We start from the raw sequence: 12860 nt of genomic DNA on the forward strand, positions 1-12860 counted from the left end.
TGTTAAATACAATTGAAAGATAAATAGCTTACATTTTTTCGAGTAGCAACAGTCTCACGCACTGACGATAAAAATGTTTTACTTCGAAGAGTGTTGCGACTGCTCGCTTTAAAATTGTTGAGCTTGTTAATCAAATATTCATTAAAGATATCAAAATATGAAATCATTAATAAAACGAATTCGAAATCCAAAATTCGAGCTCCTAGGTGCCTATGTTTGGGTGAAGGACTACGTTATACAAAATCTGATGGCTCGGTACTGTCGTTTTTTCGCAATGCCAAGACACACACATATATGCATGCACATTTTTATTGTTTAATTTCTTTATAAATAACATAGGGCGATAATATTTGGTGGCAAAAATTTTAAAGGAATATGCAGTTTATAGTGAACCGATGCAAAGTCCCATTTCGAGACTAATAGCCCCTTTTGTGTTAAAAATATTTATCATGTCGTTTATTTAATTACATGAAATCTTTCGTTCTTACTGAAATAAAAATCAGCATCTAACTGAGGTAACAAAAATTTAATTAGTGTGAAAATTCCTCCAAAATTTTTATGCGAGACAACATTGACATTTTAGATAAAACATTTTAGGGGATTACAGTTTTATTTTCTTTAATTAAAACGCTTACCTTTCAATTAACTGTTATTCAACTAACTATAATTAACTATTCATTAAAGCGTCACTTCAAGGTGGTAGAATGCAGGGAAATCTGAAAATCGTTTCCTGCAGTTGTCATTTTATAGTAAATTAACTGAAACTAATTTAAACCCGTTTGTATGCGCACACGAGCGGCCGAGCGGTTGAATATTTGTATACTGATAGTTCCGACCGGGGTTTGATTCCAGGCGAACGGGCTGGCTGCATGGGCGCTTACATTGTTTTTCCCATCTGTAACGTATATACGAGCCAGTTTCCCTTTGACACTTCAGCGGGGCTCATATCTTATCCAGAGCAGTCTTCCTGGTTTGAAAAATTCGTTTCTACATTTCAGTATTATTTAATTTTAAGTCTTTCATAATTTAAATTTACATTATGTATTGTATCATCTTACATTATGTATTGTCAAAAAAGAAGCGATTGGGCTAATTACGACCTCCTGTAATGATTCCAAAAGAAAACAATGAGGATAACTCACTAATTTGCTACTAAATGGCACCAACATCAAAAAATTCTCAAGCGTTTTAACATGACTTTGTATATATTTATTAGATTACAAGCAAGCACAATAGGATTATCTACCTAAGACGGGGAGATTTTTACGAAGGACTTTTGTATTCTTGTTACACAGAGCTAAACCATGAAAACGCTGACACAGCAAGCCCGTTTATCAGGATTTATGCTTAAGATAAGTTCCAAAAGCAATGTTTTTCGTATTATGTAAAAATAATATAGGTTGCCCTCAAATAATTCGCTGAACAGAGGAAAAATAATGCTCAAATTTTGATTTCACTTATTCACAAATGAGCGCATCGAGTATGTCGACGTCTTTTCTAAAATTTCTGGTATTGTTGAATGACGTCGGATGTATGGCCTTTTACGCATGTCATTATTGCATCACATGTTGCTTATTCCAATGTTAAAGTTTTCGATAGAAAATAACACTATTTTGCTATCGATTTTAATTTCAGATGATGGTCAAGTTAATTAATAACCCCAATAAATCTAGTTTACTGTCAGGAAACTGAATGTTTCAGAAAATATGTTTGTAAAAATGTTAAATCACATTAAATTTTGCATCAGCAAATTCTTCTAGAATTATTAAATCTCTTTAATTGCGACAAAGGTTAGATTTTGATGTATTATTATAATTTAATTCCGGATAAACTGCGTAAATTATGTACAAGCAACATAAAGATAGGTTCTCATATCTGCTCAACTTTATAGAAACGATGCGGGTAATCTGAACTTTTGTTGATGATAAACGAAGATCATCAGCCTTGAATAGAAGTTTAACTGTATTTAGTAATTTTAGTTCCGTTCGTTTATATGTAGTTTAATTTTGAAACAGTAGCTCATCTCTTATGAAAATTAGCTACTACTTTCATTACAGACATAGGCTATTTAAATATTCTGTTCTTGTTTAGTTGTGGAATCGAATTTTTAGAAATTACTTGCAAAATTACACATGAAATGACATGAATTATGAAGCTTCTCTTTGCTTTTCAAACATCATGTGTTTCTTAGTGATGTAAATTCTTTTGATGTTTTATGAAAAGCTTATAGAAAAATGCTATGAACATGGAAAGATACATGAACTCATGGGGTTTTACTTGATCTGTTAAAGTGAGTCCACAACCCCTAATAGATGAGAAGCCAAGTATCGCTATGTCTGAAGTCAGTCAGATAAAGGTTTAAGTAAACCTTTTTATTTGAACAGAACATCAATGCAGGTTCTGTGCTACTAAAATTAACCATAGCTCGTGGTGATGTAACTAAATAAGCAGTAAATTTCGAGTTAAGGCATAGTATAGTAGTCAAAGACTACACATTTAAATCTTACTCTAAGCTGGCTCAGTAATTACAACCAACTTAAGAAATTCAAATGCCGGCAGCGGTAACGCTAATCCGAATAATTAGGACTTATAAGAAGTGGCAGAACTAAACTTAGGATGCCCATGCAGGTCAGAAACACCTTCTATCTCAATAAGATAAATATCTTAAGGTTTAATAAATTTTGAATGCTTATACTCTTCAAAGTAATCGCATTAGGAACTGCGATTTTATATTTTATAAATAAATTATTATGTTATTTATTATAATGTTTTATGGGTTTTCAATTAAAATATTTTTTATACAGTCACTTAATAATGTAACTTAAATTAATTTTATATAAAAAAAAGATCTCATGGGGTTCCTCTAAGAGAAATATTTTATGCAGTTTTCTACGCTTCCTTAAAATTGCAGAATACTTATCTCTTGTGATGCAAGCATACTTAATTACCTTATGAAGACTGACACTGACAAATATGCTAAAAAATTACTTTTATCCTGTACGTATTTTTTACAGATTTCTAAAGCTCCCAAAAAATATTACACTAATAAGTATTATAAAATAAACATAAAATGAAAGAAAACTTTGTTAAAACCTCACGTTTTCCTGCAATGAAGACTTTTTACGTTTTTATTCCCTTAAATGTTCTCTTATATGTAAATTCAAGTATATTGAATGTCTATACAAAAATAGATAAAATGTGTGTCAGAACCTATTCTTTAATATTATGTGATATTTATATACTTGAAACACATATTGTTATTAAATAATCAGAGAGACATTGTATGTTTTCAATCAACAATTTAATTATGATACAGAAAACATGACAAAACATGGACAAAATTTTTACTTATGTTACAATACTCATTTGATCTCTCAAATGTTTCTTTTTGAAATTGAAGGGGCTGGAAGACACATTACTACGCTCTTTCTCTCTTACGGATAAATTCGTAGGAGAGGGACTTTTGCAGTTCTCCAAAGTGTTATGCAACCCCATATTATGGTCAGCTGCTCGAGTTGCAACTGACGGACTAGATCTCATCAAACCGAGATTATAGCTCGAGAAATTAACATTCGAAAAGGCATCTTTGTCACCATTTTTTAATGTCCTTTCGATTTCTTCTTCATTACTGCTAATGGCTTCAGAAAGTGGGGAATAACTTCTAGAATCTACCTCTAAGTCTAAATTTTGGGTATTTGGGGGACGACTGAGATCAACAGATGTATTATCTGAAATTCTGTAAGATGAGCTTTCAAGTGGATTATAAAATCGTTCCATAGGATTCACTTCTAGAATCCCCACATTTCCCTCTTTGCAAGAAGTTTTGGCACTAGTATTATCATTTGTGGATTCTCTGCGTTTTCTTTTATGTTTTGATGATTCATGCGAGTGTTTTCTTTTCCGATGACTCCGACTATCAACATCTTTGTTATTATGACTATTCTTCACTGCGTTCTGAACTGAATTCTTTTTTTCTGCTTTGAGCTTACCATATTTCTCCATTACTTCTGGAGGTATTGGTATAGGAACGGGTATTGGAAGTGGAACTGGTAAAATTAAAGGAAACGGCACCATTACAGTAACAGGTGGAAGAAGAGAAGGTGGTACAGATATCTCTGAACTAGTGGTATTATTAGCAGCATGAGTTTCGACATTATTTGCAAATGTGGATGTGTGCTTACTATGCCCCTTGTGTTTACCGTGGTGATTGCTTTTGTGAGAAGAGCTTTGATTATGGCTGCGTACAGGCGAGGAGGAATGTGACAAAGATGGGCTTCTAGAATTCAGAGATGGAGGAATGTGTGGCGGTGGAGGTACATGGACTTGAGGAAATGGAGGCATAACCCACGGTGGAATTGGTAAGGGTGGAGGGGGTTTCGACCGTAAATCCAGTCCATGTTGAGATCTCAGGAATGCTTCCATTTGTTGTTGAGCTAAGAACTGGAATGGAGGTGGCACTACATTGTGTTGAAAAAAAGGTTGACGACCATGGTCAATGTTTCCCATATTTAAAGGTGATGGTACTGGAGGACAAGGCCGAGGTGGTAGAGGCCCAACATATGGTGGTGGCCTCGGCACTGAACCGAGAGGTGGTGGCGATAAAAGAGAGTGAGACCCATTAGTTATTTGGTTGCTCCGTGTATGAGAAGGAGGAGATGCATGAATGGGTGACTGTCGAGGATTACCTGGACTTTCACCTGTATTATGCAATCCATTAACTTTTCTTTCTCTGTGGTGTTTTGACTGATGATGAACTTTCTCAGAAACATTTTTCCTTGGAGAGTGTTTGGAGGAGGACTTGTTGAGCACTTTTTCTTTAGGCGCTTGGTTTTGTTCCTGCTTATGCTCTTTCTTTTCTTTAATCGGTGGAGTTGATGGCTTTGGTGATTCAAGAATAAGACTGGGTGATGGCGCTGCCGAAATATTATCGTCAGAATTAATATCTTCCATTATATCTATTGTTTCATGAGGAGATCTGGAATTACCGTTTGTTTTACAGTCTCTTAGCCACAGTTCAGGCGTTATTAAGTTCACAGAACCAGTCGAAGCCATTTTACAGGCTGCCTCTTTAAGATGTGTGTGCATTTGTAAATGAGCTTGAGTTTCTTTGCAGAATATGTTCATTTTATATTGATTCAGACATTTATCACCACAGAATTGTAACTGCTGTTCCCCGTCTTGAAAATCTACATAGTTCACAGTGTGCCTCACGTGTTTGCACCAATCACAGATTTTGTTCTTTTTAAAAGACGCTCTTCTGCACTGAGTAAAGCACAATTCGCTACAGAAAGCTTTGCATCCATTTGGTGTCTTCAGTGTAAATAGTTTCATACCTACTTTCTGACACCATGCACAAACAATGCATCCTGGGGGTAGATTTGGAGAATCTGTAAAGATAAGAATAAAAGAATTTTAAGAATTAAGGAAGTAAAGTTTAAAAGAATACAGCTTTGTAATGTAATAAAATGATAAAATGATAATTATGTTAATAAATAAAACTCAAAATCTTGGGCTTAGAATAGTTTTTCTATCACATTCTAGGAATTCTTTCGATATTTAATGTAAATCAAAATTAGAAATTTTTATCAAATTATTTCAATATTTCTATGGAGAGGAAATTTATTGGATGCAGTTTATAAAATAGTAATATACTTTATATATACTGTTGCACTTAAAATCACCAATGTGGTACGATTTTCTTTTTCATGCATATACTAATACACTTAAAATCACCAAATATGGTGCGAATTTTATTTTAGATCAGATACATAGCAATTATACATCACCTAGAATAAATACAGGGTATTACAAATGACTCATTGTATTTTGAAGTCCACTAGTTTCCGTGTTATGAACCGCTTATATTTTTTATATGTACATAAATAAGAAATTCTTAAAATTTTTAAATTCACACCTACAGACCTTTTTGCGATATACCATGTAATAGATAAGCTCTTTTCAAAACGGCAGGTTTAAAGATAAAAGCATTTTAAGATATACAAAGTGTTTATCCATTGTTACTATGCAAGTGCGTCTGATGCAGATCTACTAAGCCATCAAAGCATTCTGCAGTGGTACTGATAGTTCAATAATGTATGTTCCTGTGTGAAGTCAAAAGCTTCGAACGACTTACTATTCCTTTAGGAACATTAGAGACTCAATAAATCCCACACAATATCACACAATCCAATAAATCGGACTAGCCGCGTGTTCTGACATGGCATCCAGTGATTTTATTCTTTTGATATGTTAAAAAAAAATTATGTGCTACCAGTGACAGTAATAATACAGTAGTTCCAGGGCAGCATTACAGCTGCTTTGGTGACAATTCGCAATGAAATGTTACATAGCATTTGGGAAAATTAGTCTACCGCTTGTCCCGTAACAAAACAATCAAATATTTTTATTGTAATGATCAAACGATGAAAGATTTTTACTTCATTTCAAGTAGTATTCATTTTTTAATTGCAATACTTGCGAAATAATTGCAAATAATTTATGTGAATATTCAAAAAAAGTACCTGAAGATGTGGAACATTTGATTTTTTTTATGCCTTACATTTGATGGTATAAAAAAAAATCAAATGTTTTACATCTTCAAATCGTTCTGCAAGATTATGCTTGCAGAACGATTTGAAAATATTCGGCGTGACTTGGCCAGTGAACTTTTATGTTTCCGTGAAATCCAGACTGCTGCTCTCTTTTTTTGTTCGTTTTATTTATGCATGTAATATTAGTATTCAGTTAACTTACTTTTGTAAGTCCCGTGTTGTACGTCTGTGGTGCATGAAGAGATTGTATGTATTCGAAATAAAATAAAGCAAAAAATACTTGAGAAATACAGCGTTCTGAATTATTTGTAATCACACTGTATAGAGATTCTCAAGAGCTTATAAAACCCCTCCTATCAATATAATACCCTGTAGAAATAAAATTATCCACACAAATATAATAATATTTACATACAAAGCATTCGATACTTGAAAGCACATTTAAATCCAAAGGAAAAAAATGATCAGCAGATTTAAGTATTTTAAATCGGAAGTATTAAATTACAGGATAGTTTATTTCGTTTGATTGTAGTCATTAGGGAATATTATTGCAGTTAGAAAGATTGCATCATAGCTTGTCCTAAACAAAAAACAGTTAGGATTTCCTTTATATTTAAAAACAATCACATAAGTCACCACTAATTAGCTATCGTCCATTGGTTACGAATGAAAGCACAAAAAACACAAATCTTTGAAAAACACAAATCGATTGAAAACACAAATCTTTTTATTCGATCACATGGTAGGATCCGCTTATCACACCGCTTTTTAGAGTTCCAAAATATCTCAGTTACTAACCTATAAAACTCAGCCTATTTTTTCGACCTTGTTCAGGGCGGTAAATCAGATTATTACATTTTTGAGCTTGCACTTTTATTCTGTTGCTACATTCATTCTTAGCAGAATTATTTTCTGAAACCTATTAACCCAATACGTTTCGACAAAATATATGAAACAGGCTGTAATTAAAATCTCTTATCCTCTTTAACCCCACACGCTATCTAATCAGTAATCAAAGCAGTTGCATTATTAGCAGAAATTCTTTTTATTGAAAAAATTATAGTTTTCTCTTTGTATGTGTTGTCTATTTTAGAATTACTCAGTGCTGGTTTTACAGACTGTTAGATGCTTTGAAGTACAGTAAAATAAAAAATTAAAGTAAGATAAAGTAAATAAAATAAAGTGAGTTTGAAGTAAAGTAAGATAAGTAAAGTAGATAGATAAAATATTTCTTCTTTTCTCTGGATTAAAATTTGCAATCAATAAGAAAATCTTTTTAGAGTCTAAAGAATTTTAGCTCCATTTTATTTTGTCACTTTTTGATCAGAACAAGCTGGATATGAAAGTACAACTAATTTTAAAGATTAAAAAAAATTAAAAGCAATATTACGTTCTTATATTGATTTAAAAAATTTTAATTACAAAATCAGAATTTTAGCATTGTAAGTTTGTAATTATGAAACTAAAAACATATGTTTGAACTTCATTTTGGTCCAATTTACAATAATTGCCATTACAGGCGCGAAAACACATTGTGAACGCGAATTACTTTTTTATATTATTAAGGTAATAAATTATTTAAAAGATCAGGCTTACTTAAGAAATATTTAACTAAAAAGGAGTTATCTATATACATGCTTAATAAATCAAAACACAGTCATTGTGTTATCTTGGAAGCCTTAATCTAAATATTTGAATATAAAATTTGAACGAAGTAATTCTGCTCTTATCGTAAATAATTTAAAATCGTAAATAAAAACTTATTATGGAATGAATTTGAATATAAAAGAATTTACAAATTCTGACCTGATTATGTATTTGAGTATAGACCTGATTTATGTATTTGAGTACATACTCAAAAAAATTATTGCGTTGAAAAATGGAGAAAAGTCCTTTATAATGGCAAAGCGTTGCACAATAAAATAGGGAAGAAATATACTGGGATGAATACTAAAGAAAGTTATAATATACACTCTGCAAAATTCGGCAAATTATTTTACAAAAATGCTTTCAAACATCCTTTGCCAGAAAAAATGAGAATTTCCTAAAAGACTATGTGAAACATGTACTTTTAATAAAATTTTCAGCGTGTGTGTTGAATTTTTTCGCATATTATTATGCCTTAAAATGCTTTGGACACAATACGAGATAAAGGTATATGTACTTGTTTAAAAGTAATATAAGGGCTCATCAGCGGCTGAGCGATAAAGTCGCTGAACACTGATAGGTCGGTCCGAAGTTCAAATCTCGGTGAACGGCCTGGCTGAATGGGCGTTTTCATGATTTTTCCCACATATAGCGCGTATAAGAAGCAGTTCTCCTTAGAGAGTCCTCCACGAAGGCAACACTCCCCTTAGGCAGGGAGTGCCTTGCCATAATCAGATAAACCAAAGTAATATAAGGAGAAATAAGCGTTGAAGGTATGTATAAAGCTGGATTGGATTATTTTAATCAAAACAAAGCACTATAAGAATGTTATGTACTGAGTCTGGATGGTTATACATAATGAATATAGAGTAGGATTTTCGCAGCTTGTTTTCTAGCATTACTAATACGAATGAAGTTTTCATACTGTCGAGTGAAATTAATATCAGTTAGTGCTAATCACTCATAAATTAAAAGACTTTGCTTTCGTGCTGAAGTAGCTATAAATTGCACACAATAGCTAAACGATTTATGGCTATGTTATTGTTTATCTATATCCTCGGTGGTATATACATTAAATATAGTAAGTTAGTCCGATCAGTTGGGGTATGATAAATTCGTGAACCACTAATACCTAGATTCTGCATGTAGATTTTATGGTTATCCAATGTGCAGCGCCATGTAATATCCATATCCTTACGCAGATAGCCTTTCAGTATTATGAGTTAATCAAATAATCAAACAGTATAAACTGTAATAAAATATTGTGATTTTCGTAAATTCTTAATCTGACTGGAAGAAAACTCTGTCATTCAGAATCCCAGCTATTAAGGTAGCAAAGTAGTAAGCCAGGCTCAATAAAATGTTCACTGTCATTAGAGTCAGTTTATCCGTCTAATAAATCAAAAGTAGAATGAACATTTAGAAGTAACAGATAATTTAACTTTAAGTAATACGTGAAAAAGCAAAACTAGAATCAAATACTTATGGTATTTAAGAGAGGAAGATTTTTTTTTTTTAGGAAATCCTTCACGAACGGATCCCTCTCTTAGACAAAGCACTATAAATAGCTCTACAGAGCTGTGTCGTAAACGATGAAGAGCAAGAAAAAAGGGTGACACAAGTAGCAAAATGCTTGCGTCACATAGAACATCTGTCGAAAAGTAGAAATTTCAAACAATAAGTTATCTAACTAGAAACTGAAACAAGCTACTTCTAAATCGAAATGGTATAAACCCTTAATAAAATTATTCGTTTATTCAGAAATATAATTACAGGACAAAGCGATAAGAGATAGATTTTGCAATATGCGATTGAAAAAGATTTGTTAAATTTCGAATTAGCACATCTATTTTTGAATTTATTATGAAAGACTTTTCATGTGATGATACTTATACTTTTAAATGTGATAGATTTTTTTTGTATTAGTTTAGATGTTTACTTATTTCTCCATAAATCAGTAGTTTGGCTTAGAATTTGAAAATAAAAACAGAATACGCAAGATAAAAATACATTTCATACGAAAAGGTTGAATAAATAAAAGACTGAAAAATAATGAAACCTTGCAAGATACTCATAGATATACCTTACCGTGCCTTTGAGGTATTTTAAACTTGTAATTGATGTTTTATACACATTTATTTCTACCACTAACTGCTGAAATTAATTCACAGAGATTGCCCTAAACCCTTTCATCACTATTACATCGAATAAAGGAGGTTCTATTGTAACGAGAATAATTTTCTTCTGTTTGAATTACAATTTTTCTAAGATGGATTAAGCGGCGAATAAGGAAGTCTACCTAATAGTATAGTGAATTTTTTTACAAAAGTAGGAATAACATTTGTTACTTTAAACACACTTTTGGACACGCGATAAAACAGTAAAGTCCTAAATATTTTGCAAGTATTAAGCACAATGACCGTAAGCAAATTGTCTGATTTGTTCATACGACTCAAAGCGTCTAATACTCGTACAATAAAACTCAAAGCACCTAATAATAACAGTCAAATAAGCATAAAATAATTTATCTAATGACTATTTACTTCTTTATATGTTGATGTAACTTCAGACGAATAAAATTCGAAAAACTTTTATTAATTTATTCTTTTATCACCACTATTTATGATAAAAAGGAAATTGCCATTTCGTAGAAATATACTTCAAAATATTAATGATAAATGTTTATTGCTAGTAATGAAATGCTATTTGCATAAACGAATCTTAAAGTTCTACGATAATGTATACTAATGGTTTAAGTGATTCCGATATACGAGCACCGCACAGTAACATATCGCCTTCAGATGCTTGAATTTGATATTCGCATTCAGATGTTTGAAGGTACAAACTAGTTCCGGATATGCTTGAATTTGTTACAGGAACCATTGTATCATTCGTTAAATATCTAAAGCACCGAAATTTAATAAAAGGCTTGAAAAAGCCATTAAAATTTAGCAAGTGAGTTCTCACAATATTTTGGGTGGAAAATTTCCGTGGATTATAATAAAAGATTTTGTTTTCGATGCATACGATATAAGAGAGTTTAGCGAATATTTGTTATTAACTGAGGTAATCTCACAAAAAGACATTAACATTTTATATATGCATATAGTTTACGCTTTGCTGTTAAAAGAAGGAATTTTTACATACGTCAAAATTCAGCATTTAGAAATCAAAAGCCGCTAATAAAATTATTTTTCAATCATTACTGAATTTCAGTTTAACATATAGTATTACTTTAAAGTAATGGATATATAGAATTACGCAAGTTAGGGATATGGATATGCATATGGACCTTTAATGAGTGTATAAAATGAAGAATGACATTACGCTAACCAGAAACCTAAAACTGTATGCCTCATGCTTGACAGAATAAATGCAACATCAGCAAGATAACAGTCCCTTCAGACACTGAAAGTTTCTCAGTAAAGCAATGTATATATCTATATTTTCAGAAAATTATATTTTAGCTTATATTAAAAATGTGGTTAAACATGTTTTTATTGGCTACAAAAAATTATTTTAAAGAATGTATTATACAAATTATCTTTTCTTCTTACTTGATTCCAATGTAAAAATTAATGTAATTAAAAATAAATATGTTTAACAATTAAGAGCACACACACACACACAAAATCTTACCCATCAAAAGTGAGTTTTCTTGAAGAATTAGGATAATGACAAATGACTAATTATTCTCATTTTTTGTTTATATTTTGAAAACACAAACAGTAAGAACAGTGAGTCTTCGGACATTAATCATTTTAAGAAGGATCAATTCTACCATACAGCATGTATACATGCTCTCATATTAACATCTTGTTTCAAAGCACTCAAAGTTCACTCAAAGTTCTCCCAATAACACCCTGTTTCAAAAAAAAAGTATCTAAACATACTTATAAAATTATCTGAACATAATATTTCATAATCACTAATTTTTAATCCGAATGTGTCTAGAGCAAGAGATATCTTTCATTTTCTAAATAACGAGCTGAAGATGAATCAATAAAAAAAGGAAAAATAAAAACAAAAGTAAACAAACAAACAATAAATTTTATAATTTAAAATTTAAAAATGAACTGAAATTTTCCTATAGCTTGTCAACTGAAAAAATGCTTAAAAAGCCACATTAATGCTGAAATGTGTTTTTAAGTTATGTTTTGATTTAATTTTATGGTAAGACTATTCCTTTTAAAAACTTAAGCCTGCCTGTTGCAATTAAAAACATATTTAAAAATTATACGAAATTTAAGAAGAATAATTTGCTAATCAAGTTCTAAGGTATTGTCTCTTTCCTTTCCGCATGCCTTCGTGGTGTAACTGAAAGCACGCTAAACGAATATTCTGAGAACTAGGGGTTTTAATCCTGGCAATGGCACTGCGATTCTTCAGTTTCCTGATTTCTAAGTGACTACTAGATACACCCGAATTAAAAGGTTGTGGTGATAATTCCTTATTCCCAGAATTTGATGATTTGATCCCCTAATCACCAGTCGTCGGAGAGTATATAAGGCATTTTCTTCCTTCTTTTCACATGCTTTCGCTGTGTTAACTGAAATAAGTGATAAAAATTATAATAATAACTCACGCAAAATAATAACTAACTCAAATAAATAACTAACGCTTGGCACGTATGCGGGAGTTCTGGATTTGGAATCCTGGCGA

The 12860-nt window shown here is 31.7% G+C and overlaps 1 protein-coding gene across 5 annotated transcripts in view; it reads right to left on the reverse strand.

Annotated features, from left to right (window-relative positions):
- Positions 1–3279: 3279 nt before the first annotated feature.
- Positions 3280–12860, reverse strand: part of LOC118190796 (uncharacterized) — a 320601-nt gene continuing 311020 nt past the window's right edge. For all 5 annotated transcript variants that reach the window (XM_085813896.1, XM_085813894.1, XM_085813895.1 and 2 more), the window contains one exon: positions 3280–5387. In XM_085813896.1, the coding sequence (XP_085670022.1) occupies positions 3349–5387 (2039 nt within the window). In that variant the 3' untranslated portion in view covers positions 3280–3348. The remainder of the gene's footprint in view (positions 5388–12860) is intronic.

This window comes from Stegodyphus dumicola, chromosome 3 (assembly GCF_044657685.1).
Source record: "Stegodyphus dumicola isolate Sdum_Otavi_A_Nest chromosome 3, ASM4465768v1".
NCBI classification, from domain to species: domain Eukaryota; kingdom Metazoa; phylum Arthropoda; class Arachnida; order Araneae; family Eresidae; genus Stegodyphus; species Stegodyphus dumicola.